The sequence below is a fragment of the Pongo abelii genome, chromosome 4 (genome assembly GCF_028885655.2).
Source record: "Pongo abelii isolate AG06213 chromosome 4, NHGRI_mPonAbe1-v2.0_pri, whole genome shotgun sequence".
NCBI lineage: Eukaryota > Metazoa > Chordata > Mammalia > Primates > Hominidae > Pongo > Pongo abelii.
In genome coordinates, this window is record NC_071989.2 from 41,595,177 (window position 1) to 41,614,484 (window position 19,308).

At 37.3% G+C, this 19,308-nt stretch overlaps 1 protein-coding gene across 1 annotated transcript in view; it reads right to left on the bottom strand.

Annotated features, from left to right (window-relative positions):
• Nucleotides 1-1,681: 1,681 nt before the first annotated feature.
• Nucleotides 1,682-19,308, bottom strand: part of PLCXD3 (phosphatidylinositol specific phospholipase C X domain containing 3) — a 200,333-nt gene continuing 182,706 nt past the window's right edge. Inside the window, exon 3 of the mRNA XM_002815523.5 lies at nucleotides 1,682-8,428. Coding sequence (XP_002815569.1) covers nucleotides 8,275-8,428 — 154 coding nt within the window. The 3' untranslated portion in view covers nucleotides 1,682-8,274. The remainder of the gene's footprint in view (nucleotides 8,429-19,308) is intronic.

Sequence of the window (19,308 nt, forward strand, 5' to 3'; positions counted from 1 at the left end):
AACACCTTCCTCTCCCTGTCACTGTGGCACTAAGGCCCACTTGTTAGAGTTTAATGTGGTTCACCTTTGCCTCACAGCGCTAGATGTTTCCAGGAATAGTTCTATCCACAGGACTGAAGAGTGAATATGGTAGCAATGCCCATCACATTTAGATTCACTTCTTGCTACTTAATTCCAGTGCAGCCATTATTATGGCTTATCGCTAAGAACATACATTGAACCACATGTTGAGAGCCAATGATGAAACCTCTTATTGTGCTACAGTATTTTTTTCTACCTAAAAAGAATTATCTCCTTCAATTCCAGATGATGTTTTTACTCCTTTGGTGTAGGAAGCACCATTATTTTTACCTTATATGGAGGAGATACCTCTTTTATTTATGGGGTCAGCTTACCTGAGATGCAGAAGTCTACTTGTTAACATCTCAGTGGTGCTATCAGCCTCTCCTGTGGAGCAAAGGCAGTTTCTTCTGAAGTCTGGAGGTGAGGGGAGAAAGGAAAAGGGATAGAGTTCTGCTTTTTCTGTTTTAAAGCTACAGATAAGAAGTGGCCACCAGCTTGCACACAGTGCCCTGTACATAGTGGCAAAGTTTGTGTCAGGGAGAGAACAAGAGTCTACTCTTCATTGCCTGTGGTCATGACCAACCTATTTCCAATTATACTTATTTTAGAAGTTGTCCCTTTCTTCTCAGGCCTTCAGGAATAACTGTGCTCAAACCGTTTTATTATCTGGGGATATTACTTTGAAAATGTCATTGAGAATGAATGCTTTGCTTGGAGACAAAATAATGCCACTTGTTAGCTCAAGTGAGAGACTACCAAAGATGTGCTTTGTCCATTTTCCTAGGAAACTTTTTAGAAATGTTTTATAGTGCTTAGCAGGGAGGCTGCCACAAAGTAGGCAAATGTTTGCTGAATGACAAAATAAATGAATAAGAGCTCTGATGAAGCTATAGCAGTATTATGTTAAGGACACACAGATATAGTTATGTGGATTATTATTTGCAGACATACACTACTTCTTGAATGCAGCAATCATTACAGCTTTATAAATAGAAATCCTCTAGTGTCATGAATCTACTAATGTGTATTAGTAGAGTCTTTGGGGGGATTTATGTCCATGCTCAGCCTCAAAGATAATCTTGGACCATATTTATTTGCTTGACTATTTTTATAATAATATTACAATGCTTAAATTTTGTTTTAAGTATGATTTAAACCCCAGCAGGTAGGGTTTACTTGGTGAAATACAAAGGCAGTTCCACTTCTGAAATAATGTCTCATGTATTAGGTACCATGCAGGCTCAATAAAAGTAGATAGATTTCCTTCACCTGAAGCTTTTAACAAAAAAAAAAAAAAAAAAGAAAAGAAATTGTGTTTTATATTAATATGCTATGTTACTATAATATTGCTACATTGATATGGGCCTTCTTCATAATATCAGAAGTGAAGTGTATTGGACATCAGATACCTAACTTTTATATAATTGAAGGACTCACAGCATTGACTTTATTGGTAGATAATATACATATATATTTTTATGGTGGAAACCCTAATATGATGATTCACATTGTTAAAAAAGAATTATATTTTTTGATGCTCTGAGTCATGCCCTATTTAAGAGATCCATTTTTGAGCTTATAATGAAGCACTGATAAATATTAAAATAAAAAATAAAGATAATTGGTACCAAGACTTTATTAGGCATTTCACTGAATACAAATAAACTTTTTTTTTTACATTAAGAACACAATCTTATTAAAAAAATTCACATTTTCTATACAGACTGTAGGCATGGATTTTCTTTACACCACATTTATTAAAGTATCAATAACCAGATCCTAAAAAGAGAAGGCACAGATCTGTCTCTCTCTGGTGAATTTCTGGTGTCTAATGAAGGAAATGTCACCAGCTCTGCAAATTTCCATCCTCCAGAAATGAAGCAAATCAACACAAATGTGTGTAAGCAGGAGTCATGAGATGGGCATGTTATATTAAAGGATTTGGATTTTCCTCTGCCACTTATAGGAATTTCAAGAGAGGAGGTAGCTACTGAAAATGTTTCAAAACTCCATCTGCATTCAGTCTCTGTCAAGGATTCACTGTTGGAAACAGGAGTATTTGAAAGCTAGAATTTAGGAATTCCAATATGGTTCTATTTTCTGCACTGTTTTTAGAAACTAGCCTTTGATCTCACTGTTCTTATTTTAGGGCTTCTTGGGTTTTCAATTCCAAAAAAAATAGTACTGGTTGTTATAATTTGCTTTGATGAGTCTCTCTGCCAGGTGATAGCTTCATGTCAGGGTCAGATTCTATCCCCTACTTGCGCCTGCCTCCCCTGTCCCCCAATGATGTTCTGAGGAGGTGTCACCAGGGCAGTGTCTATACCTCAGACTCTTTTATTCTTCCAGCAGTGAAGACAGTTCCTATGTCACCTTTTCTACAATTCTGTAGATGACCAGTTTTAACCTGATAAAAATAATTTGTGGTAAGGTGTGAATGGGGGAAATAATGAATTCATTTGTTATCTCTCTGAAAGATAAAAGAAATTGAATTTAGAAGAGGTCCTGGTACTGAGTTAGGTGGTGCTGCCACTTTTCAGGAGCATTTCTAATATGTCGGTGTGTTTTTGGTTGTCCCAGTTACTGGGAAATGCTCTATAAGGGATTAATGGGGAAACTTGGACCTCACAACAGGCTGGCAAAGGGAAGTGTTGAACATGGTGGCATTGATCCTATGAAGATATTTACTTGATTATCCCATCTGTATTTGAGTTGGTCCTTCAAAAAGCATTTGCAAGACCTAGAGCTGACCAATGTTTTCCTTCTTGAAGGACATTATGACTGCAGATATTCATAAGGTGTCTGAACACAAGGGTATGGAGGGAGGTAGATCTCACCCCTTATAGATAGCCCAGCTGAAAAAGATAGAAAGGCAGTGTGGATAGAATTGTGAGATTTAGGGAAAAATATATAGGACGTACCCAGTTACATTTGAATTTCAGATAAACTTTTTTTAAAGTGAAAGTATGTCTGATAAAATATATGATAAATACGCTAAAGAAATATTGTTTATCTGAAATTTAAATTTCACTGGATATCCTGTATTTTACCTGGCAACTCTAAATATTGAAAAGGAATAACTAAGGATGGAGAAAGAAAGGAAATAAGAAAGTTAATTAATATTCTGTACTCAGATTCCCAAGCCCAAAGAAGGTCACAGAATTTTTGCTTTAAGCATGACCACATGTGTAGATCCTTGTCAGTCATGAGTTTTCTATTGCTAGACTAATTCTACATGTGGGGCAGACCAGAAAGGTGTGTGGGTTGCATGCTTGTTTTCTCAAGAAGAGAACCATGTTGGAACCACCTAGGATGGATGGGCCTTTAAAAGCTCTCCTAACACCAAGGCAGTTCATCTTACTTGAGAAGATTGAATTTTAAAAAGTAATGGTTTGGAGAAACAATTTTTCATGGAAAATTTATCATTAAAGAAAAATGGGTGCCATGTTGGGAAGGTCAACTTTAGAGGTGTACTGGTTCTACTGCTGATGAAAACAAATTAGTCTGTATGATAATGAAGTTAATATATGAATTGATGTTTGATTATTTCGAAAAGCAATGGGGTGCCTCACAAGCTGGACAGTTTGCTTGTGGGAACTCAGATAGGTTCTAAAGCCCATTCCTCACAAAATTAAAAGACACCATTTTTAACAAAAACTTAATTTCGGTTTCAATTTTAAATCCAAATTGCAAAAACAACAAAAAAGTGTTAATAAATTAAGGCTGGTCACAATGTGCCCTTTTTCTTTAGGATAAGTTTGATTTTTGATAAGATATTATATACGTACACACACGTACCACATACAAGCACATACTTTTGACTCATACAAATATACATTTAAAACTAATACCTACAAAATAGTATCACAATTGAAATAACAATTACACAATTTTCAACAGATTCAATTGACATGTTTTATAAATTCTACAGAATATTTTATCATTATCATTGGGAAAACAAACAATTTAGAGCATTATTTAAAACTGTATGTAACACAGGAGCCACCAATAAGTTATGGCAAATATAGCATTTACACCATGGTGTCACTGAATTCTAGCTGAAAAGACTAAAGTGCTGTAAAATAAAATGCTCTTACAAACCTTGTTTAGCATATCTTGAGGACACTGTGCATTATTTTCTATTAGCAATTCAAAGTGAGCACTCTGCCTACGGAACTCCTGTTTGGTTGAGTGACCAAAGATTAAAAGATTGTGAGTAGTTGGATCTGTAAAACTGTGAAACTAAAAAACTCATGGAAACATGCATTTCCTGAGACTTCCAACTTTCCAGTCTGGAATCCTAACAAGGAAGAACCTGAACAAATAACCCTGGCTAAAAACATGTCAGAACTTCAAAGAACTTAAAATAACTTTAAGTGAAGATGTGTGTATGTGTTTGTAATTTATATTCTAGTCCATCTTGGATTCTCTAATTTGAAGTGAAATTGACAATTTAGATAGATTGTTCATGCCAGGCATTTTCTATTTCTGATGGTCTCACTTTTCATGGGTTTTCTAGTTACTTTTCTTCTCTTAAATATTTAAATATTTGAATTATGTTTATATCTACTAATGTAGGAGATATTGATTTTAAGAGTTGAAACAGCAATAGAATCAGATTGATTCGAGTGCAGTTTCAGCTTGAATAATAAGTGTATGTGTGTGAAATGTGCATTCTGTGTGTGTGTGTGTAATGTGTGTATGTGCACATACAGGTGTATACATGGCAAACATTTTATACTCTAATACATTCACTGTTAGGTGGCACTCCATGAAAAGTAAGTTTTCCCAGTATGGCTGAAAGTAAATATTGAGGTCATCATATAGAATATCCTAAGGCTTTTAAAAGATGCCTCCTCATTCTCTGCATTTACATGATTGTGTGGTAAATAGGGAGACATAAATGATAATGGCAGAAGAAAAATTTGCTATATTCTTGAAAATTACAGACAGGAAAGCAAACTTAAAAATGATCTCTTTGCATATTTTCTCTCATCCCACCCACTCCTTTGATTTCCTGCTGTAGATTGGGTAAAAGTTAGATTGTATTTGTTTGGTTGCTTTGTTTTGTTTTGTTTTGTTTTTTTGCCTCACAGGACTTGTGAAGTAGTCTTAAGAAACAAGTAAAACAAAAAGTGCACCAAGGTGTATCTACCGCCATCTTGGTGCCCATGTGTAGCCCTTGTGCTACAAGCTCTCTGAAAAGACAATGCCCAGCTGAGACAAATGTGCATAGGCTGAGGATAAGCTTCGATTGCATATCACCATTTTTTACTTTTGGAAGGCCTGCAGCCTGCTTCCCCAGTGTGCTCCAGGGCAGGGTTAATGGATAGAAGACAGTCAAAAGCACCTTCTCTCCATTCCCCTTTCCAAGGACTCCCTTTTAGTAAACTCCCCCTCTAGCTGGAGGACCCATGGTTCCCTTCTACCTCCTCCCTCCTTTATAAATTAAGGCAAGTCCATTTACTCTAAGTGCCTGCTACATAGGCACTGTATGTCCACATGGAAACCATAGCATTGGCTTGAAAGTGCCTTTTGTCTAACAAGGTTTCTGGGTGCATATCATTAGCAGCAGTACAAAGCTTTCCCTAGTTAAAAAACTGCACAATTATTCAAAAGCTTCATCATGTTTGTTTTTTTCCAGCACCCAGTTGACAAATAGGACAAAGTTAATTCTAAGCAAACACTATGAGAAAGTATCTAGGTTCAAGAAAATACAACATAGTTACCTCTATATTTTATTCATAATATGATGAAAAATCTGTTTTCCACTACATTTATAAAATTAAATTCGTGTGTCATTGCAAGTATTCTTGGCTAAGATCCTCCTGAAGGATGACTGAATAGCCAGTTAGAGAGAAAGTCTGCCCAGAAACCAAATTTACGGGACATACATTTCAATAATCCTAATCATTTAAAAAGGATTCATATACATTTTCACATAAAGAGCAGGTGTAAAAGACAGAAAGATAATAAAACTACAAGGGAAGGGAAAATGGAAAGAAGAAAATGAATATATTTTAAAAATAATTAAGTCCTACACTAGAATTCTTTTACAAAAATACTTTAATGTGATCATCTACTCTCAAAGGTTTTATTACTCTTTTTCACACATTATTAAGGGTTTCAGTCTTAAAATTAAATTATTTAATATTATCAATGTCTTCATTTGAAAAGAAGAATTGTACTGTGTCCATATCTGTGTGTGTTTGTGTATGTTTGAATTTGTATGCTATCACAGGAATGGGCATATGTTTGTATATTGTATATAGCAAGATGTATACACACAATCCAAATGTATACACACATTTTTGTGTGTACATGTATGCTATTTGGTATACCACAGGTACATACACACTCCTCATAAACATTCTCTTCAGTATAAACAATTTCTTTCCCTCCCTTTAATTGCTAATAAGTACTATTTTCTGATCATGAGTATTTATAATCTTGAAATCAACTCTTGATTATTTATGATCTTGACATATATAGTTTTGAATTGAACTCGCTTATCTGAGTCTAAGAGATTAAGCCATATGTGCTACATTTAAGTTCATTAAAAGCTGAGGGCATGCTTTTATTTCTCTATGACCCTACTTTGCATGGACTGTATTATCCTAGGAAACTATTGGGGTGTGATTATTTCTAAACATGAAAATAAAATAATTCATAATTGTAAGAATTTCATCAAATTTTATAATTTTATAAACACCTCACAATATTCCTGTGAAGTACATAGGCAAAGATTATTGTGCTCTAAGTTTTTTATTTTTTATTTTTTAGAGTTGTCAAATATCACAAAGACACGAAGGAGGAAGTAACACTCAAGCTGTGTCATTGTTCTTCCCTGTAGACCCGGACTATTAAATGTTAGGTTGCAGAAACTTTGTGTGAAACTTTTGCCTCTGCCTTAGTCTCATCCCTCGGATAGGATGAAACTCAGAAGTGAGGAGTCAGTGCCAATTTTAAACAAGTCCACTCAGACCTCATAAATTTCAAGTTTCCTAAAGATATTTCACAGATCCCTGTGATTTCATGGACATAATTTCAAACACATTGCTCTAACTGCTTCTACCAGCCTTCCTCTTTCTTTCCTTCAAGTCAAAAACTTGCAGTTTCTTGAAAAATCTTCCTTAAAATCTGGAATTTAGAATTAAATATTTGAAAATCCCAAATTGGCAGGAAAGCTTGCAGTCTTTTTTTTACTTCCTTCCTCTCTTCCTCCCTCCCTCTCTTCCTTCCTTCTTTCCTTCTTTCCTTCCTTCCCTCCCTTCCTCCCTCCCTTCCTCCCTCCCTCCCTTCCTTTCTTCCTTCCTTCCTTCGTTCTTTCTTTTTCTTTCATCAAAAGCATCATTAAGAGGGCTTTTTAAAGAGTTCTTTTCAGAGTTTTCAATGTTAACACACTTGTACCTTACCATTTACTGGGTACTTGCAGGACAATATTATTTAAGAGATTGCCAAATTAAAATGCCATACATCTCTTGCACCCCTCAACCATTTTTCCCTCTGAAGTTGGCATTCACAGCTCTCCAAAAACATTTCTCTCCTGTATTTATAGCTGCCTTAAATAGAAATACTGTGAAACACTATTATTTTCACATAACAAAAATCACTGATTATGACCTTCAATATTACTGATGCATGGAAACTGATTTGATGCAGATTTTCTATGACCAAAAGTTAGCTATCATTGCCCAACTGCAGATGACTATAGAGTATTATAACAAGTCCCACAAAACAAGTAAGTTTTAAGACAACAATGTAATACACAAAATGTTGGGCATTCAATTGTTTTGATTCCCATACAGCATCTGATTAAAAAGAGCGAGCAAGAGAGGGAGCAGAAAGGTTACAGGATATAGACAGTGTAGGAGCCATAGGCTGGAAATAGAGAACCTAATCAGGTAAACACTCATGAATTCTATGTTACAAAGACTAATTTTGAAAAACAAAGTTACTGGTCTTTTTTTTTTTTTTTATTCCTAACACTAGAAGTAGATTTTGCTCATCAAATGGGAAATGAAATATTTATAGTAATGAAGAGTATGATTGCAATCACTGAAGAAACAGTTTTTCCCCTTTTCCCACCCACTACCAGCCCTATTCCCTTCAGAGACTCAGTGGAATAGGAAGATCAGAGTGTTTACAGATAATATGCCCTAATACAATGAGCCTTCTCCATCTTATTCATGGAAACTCCAAGTAGCGCTATCAAGTGTTGGCTTCTCCTTCATCAAAGACATAGTTGAGTTTTATGACAGTGCTGATAAAGTCACCAAGTTCTACAAAATCGGCAGTGACAATATTGATGCCACTCTCTCCTGGCTTCTGCGTGCGGACCCACTGCATCATGGCGGGAAGAGCTCTGAGAAAGGAAACAAAAAGAAAAGTCACAGAAGGCAAGATACTATTATTCAAGCTCTACAATTCTCAGTCTTCCCTTTAGTTTCTGGCGTATTAAAATAAATGTTTCACGTATAGGTACAGGAAGGAGAAAAGGCCAAATGGACTCTGGGGATTTCTTAACCTTTGAAGAAACTCTGCAGGAGAAATATTCACTATATTGATCCGTGTTGGAGTCCTCATCTCGGCAGATCCCAGATACTGTGATAGTTTATAATGATGCTTCCCTACTAAGAAAACAACATTCTCGCATTTGTATTCTGATTTAACATGTTGTCATCACAAACCCTGCAAAACTATGGATTGGGGAGGTCAGAGATGAATACACGCACTTAGCAAACATTTATTATGAACCCACTATTATGAGGAAATGTGCTAAGATATTGTAAATAGACATAATAGTAAAATCCCCTGCCTTCAAAAAGTACACAGTTTGGTGGTGGGTAGGCAGACAAGGAAGAAATTGTAGCACAATATAATCAGGGCTCATTCCTTCAGACATATTTACTGGGCACCTATTAAGTTCCACTCATCAGTGTAGGCACCTGGAGGATTCAAGTGAACAAAACAGATAAAAATATCTTTCCCTGTGGAGCTTATATTCTCATAAGGAGAAGCAGACAATAAACAATAGTCATAAAAATGTGTAGTTTGATAGGAGGGAATAAGTGCTATAAAAATGGAGCAAAGAAAAGAAGATTAGGAATCTGCAGGTGGGGAGGAGTGATGCAGATTGCATTTTAAAATAGGGTGGCTTAATAGACTTCAGTGATAAAGGGACATTTGTGCAAAGGTTTGAAGGAGACAAGGGAGTTAGTCATGTGGCTATCTAGGGAAAGCATCCCAGCTATTGCCATGGCACTAACGGGGTAGCATGCTTAAGCTTAGAGAAAAGAAGAGAGTAGTAAAAAAATGAAGATAATGAGGAAAAGGGGGCAGATTCTGTAGGGCACATTAGGCCATTATAAAAGTTTTGATGTTCACTCTGAGTAAAATAGGGGGCCTTTGAAGTATCTTGAGCAGAGGAGTAGTGTGATTTGACTTTCACTATAAGAGCTCATTCATCACCATGAGATCATAGTGGAGAGTCACTTAGCATAGCCTGGAAAATCAAGGAAAATCTTCTGAAAACCTTTCAGAAGAATGCTCCCTAAAATAAATATTGAAGGATTAGGAAGATTTAGCTGGATAAAGGTGAGAATGGTAGATGGAGGATGATGCAATGCACTTTCGGGCAGAGGAAATACCATTTTTTCATTCACTGACAGAATCACGGTGTGTGCTTAGGAGCGATGGATCCAGGCAGACAGATACAGGTGATGGTAATGATGATGTTCAGCATCTTCTGACAGCATATTGGAATGAGAACTACTATAACTTGGTCAGGGCAGGAAGGGAAGTTTCCATGACAAAAGGATAAATGAACAGGCCAGAGACATGATAGTGTATTAACAAAGAAAGTTTGAGGGAAATACATGTGAACATTAAATTCCTGGATGAAATGGAGAGGGAGAGGGAGAGAAAAGGGAAGAAGGGGAGGAGAGTTTAAAAACCTAGAGGAAGTTGTATAAAAAAGGTAAGGTAGTTTTGAAAGATGTTAAAGAGAAAAAAAAAAAAAAAACCCCAGACAGTAGAAGGCCTTGAGAAATATATAACAACTGAATTGGGAGGCTGAGCAAGATGGTGGAACAGAAGGCTCCGCATATCCCTGCAAGGTCATCGTCCTTCCTGCAAGGATACCAAGTTGACAACTATCTACATAGTAAAAAACACCTTATAAGAACTAAAAATCAGATGAGTACCTTTAGTACCTGGATTTAACTTTATATCGCTGAAAATGCCACAGAAGAAATAGAAAAAACAGTCCTGAATCACTGACACCATCCCTCTCAATCTCCACCAGCAATGGCCTGTTGTGGAGAGCATCTCTGGGCTCTGGGCAAGGGAGAATACAGTAATTGTGAGGCATTAAACACAGTGCTGTCCTGCTAGAGCAGAAATGAAAACCAGACATAACTCAGCAGACGCCCAGTCACACAGGGAATATTTAAACCAGGCCTAGCCAGAGAGGGAATCACAGATCCCAGCAGTCAGAACTTGAGTGCCTGCAAATCTCACCACAGAGGGCTACGGAGTTCTGTGTCTCCAAGTAAATTTGAAAGGCAGTCTAGGTCATAAGATCTGCAACTCTTAGGCAACTCCATACTGAGACATCAGCTTAAGTAACCAAGGGAGTGCTGGCATCACCTCTCCCCTAAACCCAGGCTGCACAGCTTGTGGTTTCAAAAGAGACCCCCTTCTTCCACTTGGGAGAAGAGGGGGAAGAATGGTGAGGACTTTGTCTTGCCTCTTGGATACCAGCTCAGCCACAGCAGGATAGGGCACCAGTCAGAGTCATGAGGTCCCCGTTCCAGGCCCTAGCTCCTAGATGACATTTCTAGACACACCCTGGGCCAGAAGGGAACCCACTGCCTTGAAGAAAAGGATGTAGACCTACCAGCATTCATCACCTGCTAACTGAAGAGCCCTTGACCCCGAATAACCAGCAGAGATATCCAGGTAGTACATCTTGGGTCTTGGGTAAACCTCTGAGACTTGCTGGCAAGTAAGACTCAGCGTATTACTAGCTATGGTGGCTGTGGGACAAAACTTCTTTTTGTTGAGAAAAGCAGAGGGAAAAGTAAAGGGGACTTTGTCTTGCACCTTAGGTACCAACACTGCCATGGTGGGTAGAGCACCAAGCAGACTCTTAGAGTCCCCGATTCCAGGACTTCACTGTTGGATGGCATTTCTGGACCTGCCCAGGGTCAGAGGGAGCCCACTGTCCTGAAGGGTGAGTCCCAGGCTAGGCAGCATCCACCAGAAGCAGACTTAAGAGATCTTGGACCTTAAGGGAACATCAGTGGTAGTCTGGAAGTACTCATCATGGCTAGGGTGGTGGTGGCTATAGGGTGAGGCTCCTGTACCTTTGGAAAGGACAGAGAAGACTGGTAAGGACTATGTCTTGTGTTTTTACTGCCAGTTCAGCTGCAGTGTAATAGGATACCAGATAGATTTCTAAGGTTTTTGGCTCTACTCCCTGACTCCAGATGGCACTTCTGGACCCACCCAGGGCTTGGGGGACCTTGCCATCCTGAAAGGAAGGATACAGACGTGGCTGGCTTTGCCACCGGCTGATTGTTCAGCCCCAGGGCCTTGGGAAACCATACACAATAGCCAGGGACTGGTTACAGCAGGCCCTGCGTGAGACCCAGTACTTTGCTGGCTTCAGGTGTGACCCAGCACAGTTATAGTGGTGGTGGCCACAGAGGTGCTTGTGTCATTCCATCTGCAGGTTTAGGTGGTTCAAAATGGAGTGGGAGACTTTGTATGTTTGGAAGAAAGTAAGGAAAGAGAACAAATCTCTGCCTGGTAACTTAGAGAATTCTCCCATATCTGAACCAAGGCCATCAAGGTGGTACCTCTACAAGTCGTCAGGAATCACAGCATTACTGATCTTGGGGTGCCCCCTAAAGCAGATACAGTTTAGATCACAATACCCAAGTCTTTTCAAATTTCCAGAAGGCCTCCCTGAGAAGGATGGCTACAGATAAGCTCAGACAGCAAAGACTAGAATAAATGCCTAACTCTTCAATGTCCAGACATTGAAGAATATCTAACTAGCATCAACACCATCTGGGGAAAGGTGATCTCACCATATGAACTAAATAAGGCACCAGGGACCAATCCTGGAGAAACAGAGATATGTGACCTTTCAGACAAAGAACTCAAAGTAGCTGTGTTAAGGAAACTCAAGTAGGTTCAAGACAACACAGAGAAGGAATTCAGAATTCTATCAGATAAATTCAATGAAGATATTAAAATAATTAAAAAGAGTCAAGCAGAAATTTTCTGGAGCTGAAAAATGCAATTGGTATACTAAAGAATGCATCAGTCATTTAATGGCAGAATGGATCAAGCAGAAGAAATAGTGACCTTGAAGACAGGATATTTGAAAATATACAGAGGAGACAAAAGAAAAAAGAATAACAAACAATGAAGCATGCCTACAGGATGCAGAAAATAGGTTGAAAAGGACAAATCAGAGAGTTATTGGCCTTAAATAAGTAGAAAAGAAAGACATAAGGGTAGAATGTTTATTCAAAGAAATAATAACAGAGAACTTCCCAAACTTAGAGAAAGATATTAATATCCAAACACAAGAAGGCCAGGAGAGCATGACATGACATATTTAAGGTGCAGAAGGAAAAAAAACTTTTACCCTAGAGTGGGATATCTGGCAAAAATATCCTTCAAACATGAAGGAGAAATAAAGACTTTCCCAGATAAACAAAAGCTGAGGGATTTCATCAATACCAGACCCGCCCCACAAGAAATGTTAAAGGGAGTACTTCAATCAAAAAGAAAAGGATATTAATGAGCAATAAATAATCAGTAGAAGGTACAAAACTTACTGGTAATGGTAAGTACACAAAAAAACAAAGAATATTATAACACTGTCACTGTGGTATGTAAACTACTCTTATCCTCAGTAGAAAGACTAAACAATGAACCAATCAAAAATAAAAACTACAACAAAATTTCAAGGCACAGTCAGTACAATAAAATATAAGTAGAAACAACAAAATGTTTAAAAGTGGGGGGATGAAGTTAAGGCATATTTTTATTAGTTTACTTTTTGTTTGTTTACTGATGGAAATAGCATAAAGTTGTTATCAAGTTAAAATAATGACTTATAAGATAGTATTTGCACACCTCCTGGTAACCTAAAACCAAAAACATGCAATGGATACACAAAAAATAAGAAGCAAGAACTAAATCCTATCACCAGGGAAAGTCAACTTCACTAGAGAAAGACAGGAAGGACAGAAAAAAGGAAGAAAAGACTACAACACAACCAGAAGACACGTAACAAAATGGTAGGAGTAAGTCCTTCCTTATCAATAACAACATTGAATGTGAATGGACTAAACTCTCCAATCAAAAGACATAGCATGGCTTAATGGATGAGAAAACAAGACCCAATGGTCTATTGCCTACAAGAAACACCCATCACCTGTAAAGACACACATAGACTGAAAATAAAGGGCTGGAAAAAGATTCCACGTCACTGGAAACAAGCAAACAAACAAACAAACAAAAAAAGCAGGAGTTGCTATACTTATATCAGACAAAATAAATTTCAAGACAAAAACTGTAAGATGAGACAAATAATGTCACTGTGCCATGATAAAGGGTTCAATTCAGCAAGAGGATATAACAATTGTAAATATATATGCAGTCAACACTGGAGCACCCAGATACATATAATAAATATGTTTAGAGCTAAAGAGAGAAATAGGCCCTAAAACAATAATAGCCAGAGACCTCAACACCCTACTTTCAGTACTGAACAGATCTTCCAGACAGAAAATCAAGAAACATCAGATTTAATCTGCAGTATAGACCAAATGGATCTAATCGATATTTACAGAACATTTCATCCAAGAGCTTCAGGATACACATTTTTTTCCCTTAGCACATGGATCATTCTCATAGACTACATTTTAGGTCACAAAACATCTTAAAACATTCAAAACAATCTAAGTAATATCAAACATCTTCTCTGACCACAATGGGATATAACTAGAAATTAATGATGAGAGGAATTTTGGGAGTTATGCAACTACATGGAAATTAAACAGTATGCTCCTGAATGACCAGTGGGTCAGTGAAGACATTAAGAGGGAAATTTAAAAGTTTCTTGAAACAAATAATAATGGAAACACAGCACGCCAAAACCTATGGGATACAGCAAAAGCAGTACTAAGAAGGAAGTTTAAAGCTACAAGTGCCTATGTCCCAAAAGAGAAAAAACTTCAAATAAACAACCTAATGATGCATCTTAAAAAACTAGAAAACCAAGAACAAACCAAACCACAAATTAGTAGAAGAAAAGAAATAATAAAGATCAGAGTGGTAATAAATGCAATTGAAAAAAATACAAAAGATCAATAAAACAAAAGTGTCATTTGTTGAAAAGTTAAGCACAATGGACAAACCTTAACCATACTAAGAAAAAAAAAAGAAGATCCAAATAAATAAATAAAATCAGAAATGGAAAAGAGACATTACAACTGACACTGCAGAAATTCAAAAGTTCATTAGTGGCTACTATGAGCAACTACATGCCAATAAATAGGAAAACCTAGAAGAAATGAACAAATTCCTAGACACATACAACCTACCAAGATTGAACTAGGAAAAAATTCAAAACCTGAACAGACCAATAACAAGTAATGAGATCAAAGCCATAATAAAAAGTCTCCCAGTAAAGAAAACCCCGAGACCTGATGGCATCACTGCTGAATAATTCTACCAAACATTTAAAGAAAAACTAATGGCAATCCTACTCTAATTAATTTTGAAAAATAGAGGAGAAGGGAATATTTCCAAACTCACTCTATGAGGCCAGTATTACCCTGATACCAAAACCAAAGACACACCTAAAAATGAAAAAAAGAAAAAAAAAAAAAAAAAAGAAAACTACAAGCCAATATTGCTGATGAATATTGATGTAAAAATTCTTAACAAAACACTAGCAAACTTAATTCAGCAATACATTAGAAAGACCATTCATCATGACCAATTGGGATTTATCCCTGGGATGCAAGGGTGGTTCAACATATGCAAATCAATTAATGTTTTGGTTTTTTAATTTTTTATTTTTTTGAGACGGTGTCTCGCTCTGTCACCCAGGCTGGAGTGCAGTGGTGCGATCTTGGCTCACTGCAAACTCCAACTCCCGGGTTCACACCATTCTCCTGCCTCAGCCTCCAGAGTAGCTGGGACTACAGGCACCCGCCACCATGCCCGGCTAATTTTTTGTATTTTTAGTAGAGGCAGGGTTTCACCGTGTTAGCCAGGATGGTCTCGATCTCCTGACCTCATGATCCACCCACCTCAGCCTCCCAAAGTGCTGGGATTACAGGCGTGAGCCACCGCACCCGGCCACAAATCAATTAATGTGATACATCACATCAACAGAAAGAAGAATGAAAACCGTATGATCATCTCAATTGATGCTGAAAAAGCATTTGATAGAAGTCAACATCTCTTCATTATAAAAAATCTTTTAAAAAACTGGAAATAGAATGAACACATCTAAACATAATAAAAACCATATACAACAGACCCACAGCTAGTATCATACTGAATGAGGAAAAAGTAGAAGCTTTTCCTCTAAGATCTGGTACATGACAAGGATGCCCAGTGTCACTGCTGTTATTCAAAATAGTACTGGAATTTCTAGCTAGACCAATCAGACCAGAGAAAGATACAAAATGCTTCCAAATTGAAAAGAAAGTCAAATGTCCCTCGTTTGCAGATGATATGATCTTATATTTGGAAAAACATAAAGACTCTGTAAGAAAACAGAAGTGATAAACAAATTCAGTAAATTTACAGTATACAAAGTCAACATACAAAAATCAGTAGCATTTCTGTATGCCAACAATGAACAATGTGAAAAAAGAATAAAAGAAGCAATCCCATTTACAATAGCCACACATAAAATTAAGTACCTAGGAATTAACCAAAAGAAGTGAAAAATCTCTATAATGAAATCTATAAAACACTGATGAAAGAGGACACCATAAAAAAAGGAAAAATATTCCATGTTTATGGATTGAAAGAATCAATACTGTTAAAATGTCCATACTACTCAAAGCATTCTGCAGATTTAATGCAATCTACTGTTAAAATACTAATGATATTCTTCTCAGAAATACAAAAAGCAACCCTAAAATTTATGTGGAACCACAAAAGACCCAGCATAGCCAAAGTTATCCAAACCAAAAGAACAAAACTGGAAGAATCACATTACTTTAAATTATCCTGCAGAGAAATACTAACACAGCATGGCACTGGCATAAAAACAGACACATAGACCAAAAGAAAATAATAAATACAGAAGCAAATTCACACATTTACGGTGAACTCATTTTTGACAAAGGTGCCACAAACATACACTGGGGAAAAGACAGTATCTTCAGTAATGGTGCTGGGAAAATTGGATATCCATATGCAAAAGAATAAAACTTGGCCACTATCTCTCACCTCTCACCATATACAAAAATCAGATCAAAATGGATTAAAGGCTTAAATCTAAGACCTCAAAATGTGAAACTACTATAAGAAAACTTTGGGGGAAAATCTCCAGGACATTGGTCTGGGCAAAAATTTCTTGAGCAATACCCCATAAGCACAGGCAACCAAACCAAACATGGACAAATGGGATCACATCAAATTAAAAGGCTTCTGCACAGTGAAGGATACAATCAACAAAGTGAAGAGACAACCCACAGAATGGGAGAAAATATCTTCAAACTACCCATCTGACATGAGATTAATAACCAGGATATATAAGGAACTTGAACAACTTTATAGAAAAAAAAGCTAATTAATTAAAAGATGGGCAAAAGATTTGAACAGACATTTCTCAAAAGAAGACATACAAATGGCAAACAGACATATGAACAGATGTCCAACATCACGGATTCTCAGAGAGATGCAAATCATGTCGTCCAAGTTAAAATGGTTTATATCCAGAAACAGGCAATAACAAATGCTGGAGGGGACATGGAGAAAAGGGAACCCTTGTATACTGTTGGTGGGAATGTACATTAGTACAACCACTATGGAGAACAGCTTGGAGGTTCTTCAAAAAACTGAAAATCGAGCTACCATGTGATCCAGCAATCCCACTGCTGTGTATATACACAAAAGATAGAAAATCAGTATATTGAAGAGATATCTGCACTCCTATGTTTGTTGCAGCACTGTTTGTAATACCTAAGATTTGGAAGCAACCTAAGTGTTCATCAACAGATGACTGGATAAAGAAAATGTGGCTGGGTGTGGTGGCTCATGCCTGTAATCCCAGCACTTTGGGAGGCCGAGGTGGGCAGATCATGAGGTCAGGAGATTGAGGCCATCCTGGGCAACGTAGTGAAACCCCATCTCTACTAAAATAGAAAAAAATAGCTGGGTGTTGTGACGCACACCTGTAGTCCCAGCTACTCAGGAGGCTGAGGCAGGGGAATTGCTTGAATCTGGGAGGTGGAGATTGCAGTGAGCCGAGATCGCACCACTGCACTTCAGCCTGGCGACAGAACAAGATTCTGTCTAAAAAAAAAATAAATAAGAAAAGAAAAAAGAAAGTGTGGTACATATACACAATGGAGTACTATTCAGCCATAGAAAGGAATAAGATTCAGTCATTTGCAACAACATGCATGGAACTGGAGATCATTATGTTAAGTGAAATAAGCCAGGTACAGAAAGACAAATATCACACGTTGTCACTTATTTATGGGATCTAAAAATCAAAACGTTGAACTCATGGACATAGAGAGTAGAAGGATGGTTACCAGAGGCTAGGAAGCATAGTGGGAGAGCTATGGATGAGGTGGGATGGTTAATAAGTATAAAAAAAAGTTAGAAAGAAGAAATGAGATCTATTTGATAGCACAACAGAGGGACTATAGTCAATAATAACTATATATTTTAAAATAACTTAAAAAGTGTAATTGGATTGTTGGCAACTCAGTGGACAAATGCTTGAGGGAATGGATACCCCATTCTTCACAGTAAGCTTATTTCACATTGCATGCCTTTATCAATACATCTAATGTACTCATAAATATATACACCTACTATATACCCACAAAAATGAAAAAGAAAAAGAAAAGAAATACATAGCAACTGAAAACTGTTAGCTGGGGAATACTATGATTAGATTAGTGATTTAGAGATTAGTTTGCCTTCAGTGTAGACAAGTGATGGGAGAGAGCAACACTAGGGGCAGAAATCGCAATTAGGAACTGCTGAAGTAATCCAGACCAGAGACAGTGGTTGCTTGAATTGCAGTAGCAGCAGTGTATATATATCTGAAAGATACCTGAAATCTAGATGTCATCTAAAATGACATCTGATATGAAACTGGATGTAGAAGGAGAGGAAGAAAGCGGCCATGAATTATGCCTAGATTTCTAGAAGTATTCTGGCAGGTGGACATCATTCACTCATCTTGGAAAGACAGGAGCGAAGGCTTTCCAGCAAGCATGATAAGTTCAGTCTGATATATGTTGATTTTAAGGTGACTTTGGAACACATGAGTTGAGATCTCAAGTGGCAGGTAAGTACAGGTCTTATATGCAGGACAGAGAGCTGGTCAGAAGCCATCACAAACAGAGAATAGTTGGAGCTGTGAATGTGGATAAGATCACTTAGAAAGATTTTGAGGAGGAGGAAGAAAAGAGAAAAAATCAGAAGCATTTAAGGGATGGGCGGGAAAATGGATTCCATAGAAGGCAATCAGAAGTAGATACAGAAGTAAGAGGAAAATCAGGAGCATATAGTGTCATGAAAATCAAGAAAAGAAGGAAGCCATGCTCCTTTTGGAAACTAAGAAGAGCTGAGTGAGATTGAAGCAGGGAGTGCGATAAATGTGCATTTCCCCAGATCTCAGAAAGTTTATCTAGTCTGAAGAAATTCAGCCCATTCAGACAACACTGGGTCAACAGCCTTGAGCTACACCAATCCCTGGCTAGTACCTTAAAAATCCTGATCCATAATTTCAGCATATACATTTTCCTGTGAGACTCAGATAGAGGAGGACTCAGTTGTTTCTAAAAGAGCATAATGTGGATCTAAATGGCCCAATGCCTTTAGGAAATAGAGTAGCAGGTGGAGACATTTGGTCCCCACAGCAATAGTTTTAGAAGATAATTCTATCTTAAAATGGACAATCTGGATCCCATGTCTGAATACACAGAATGAGTGTATTCAAGTTCATTAGAA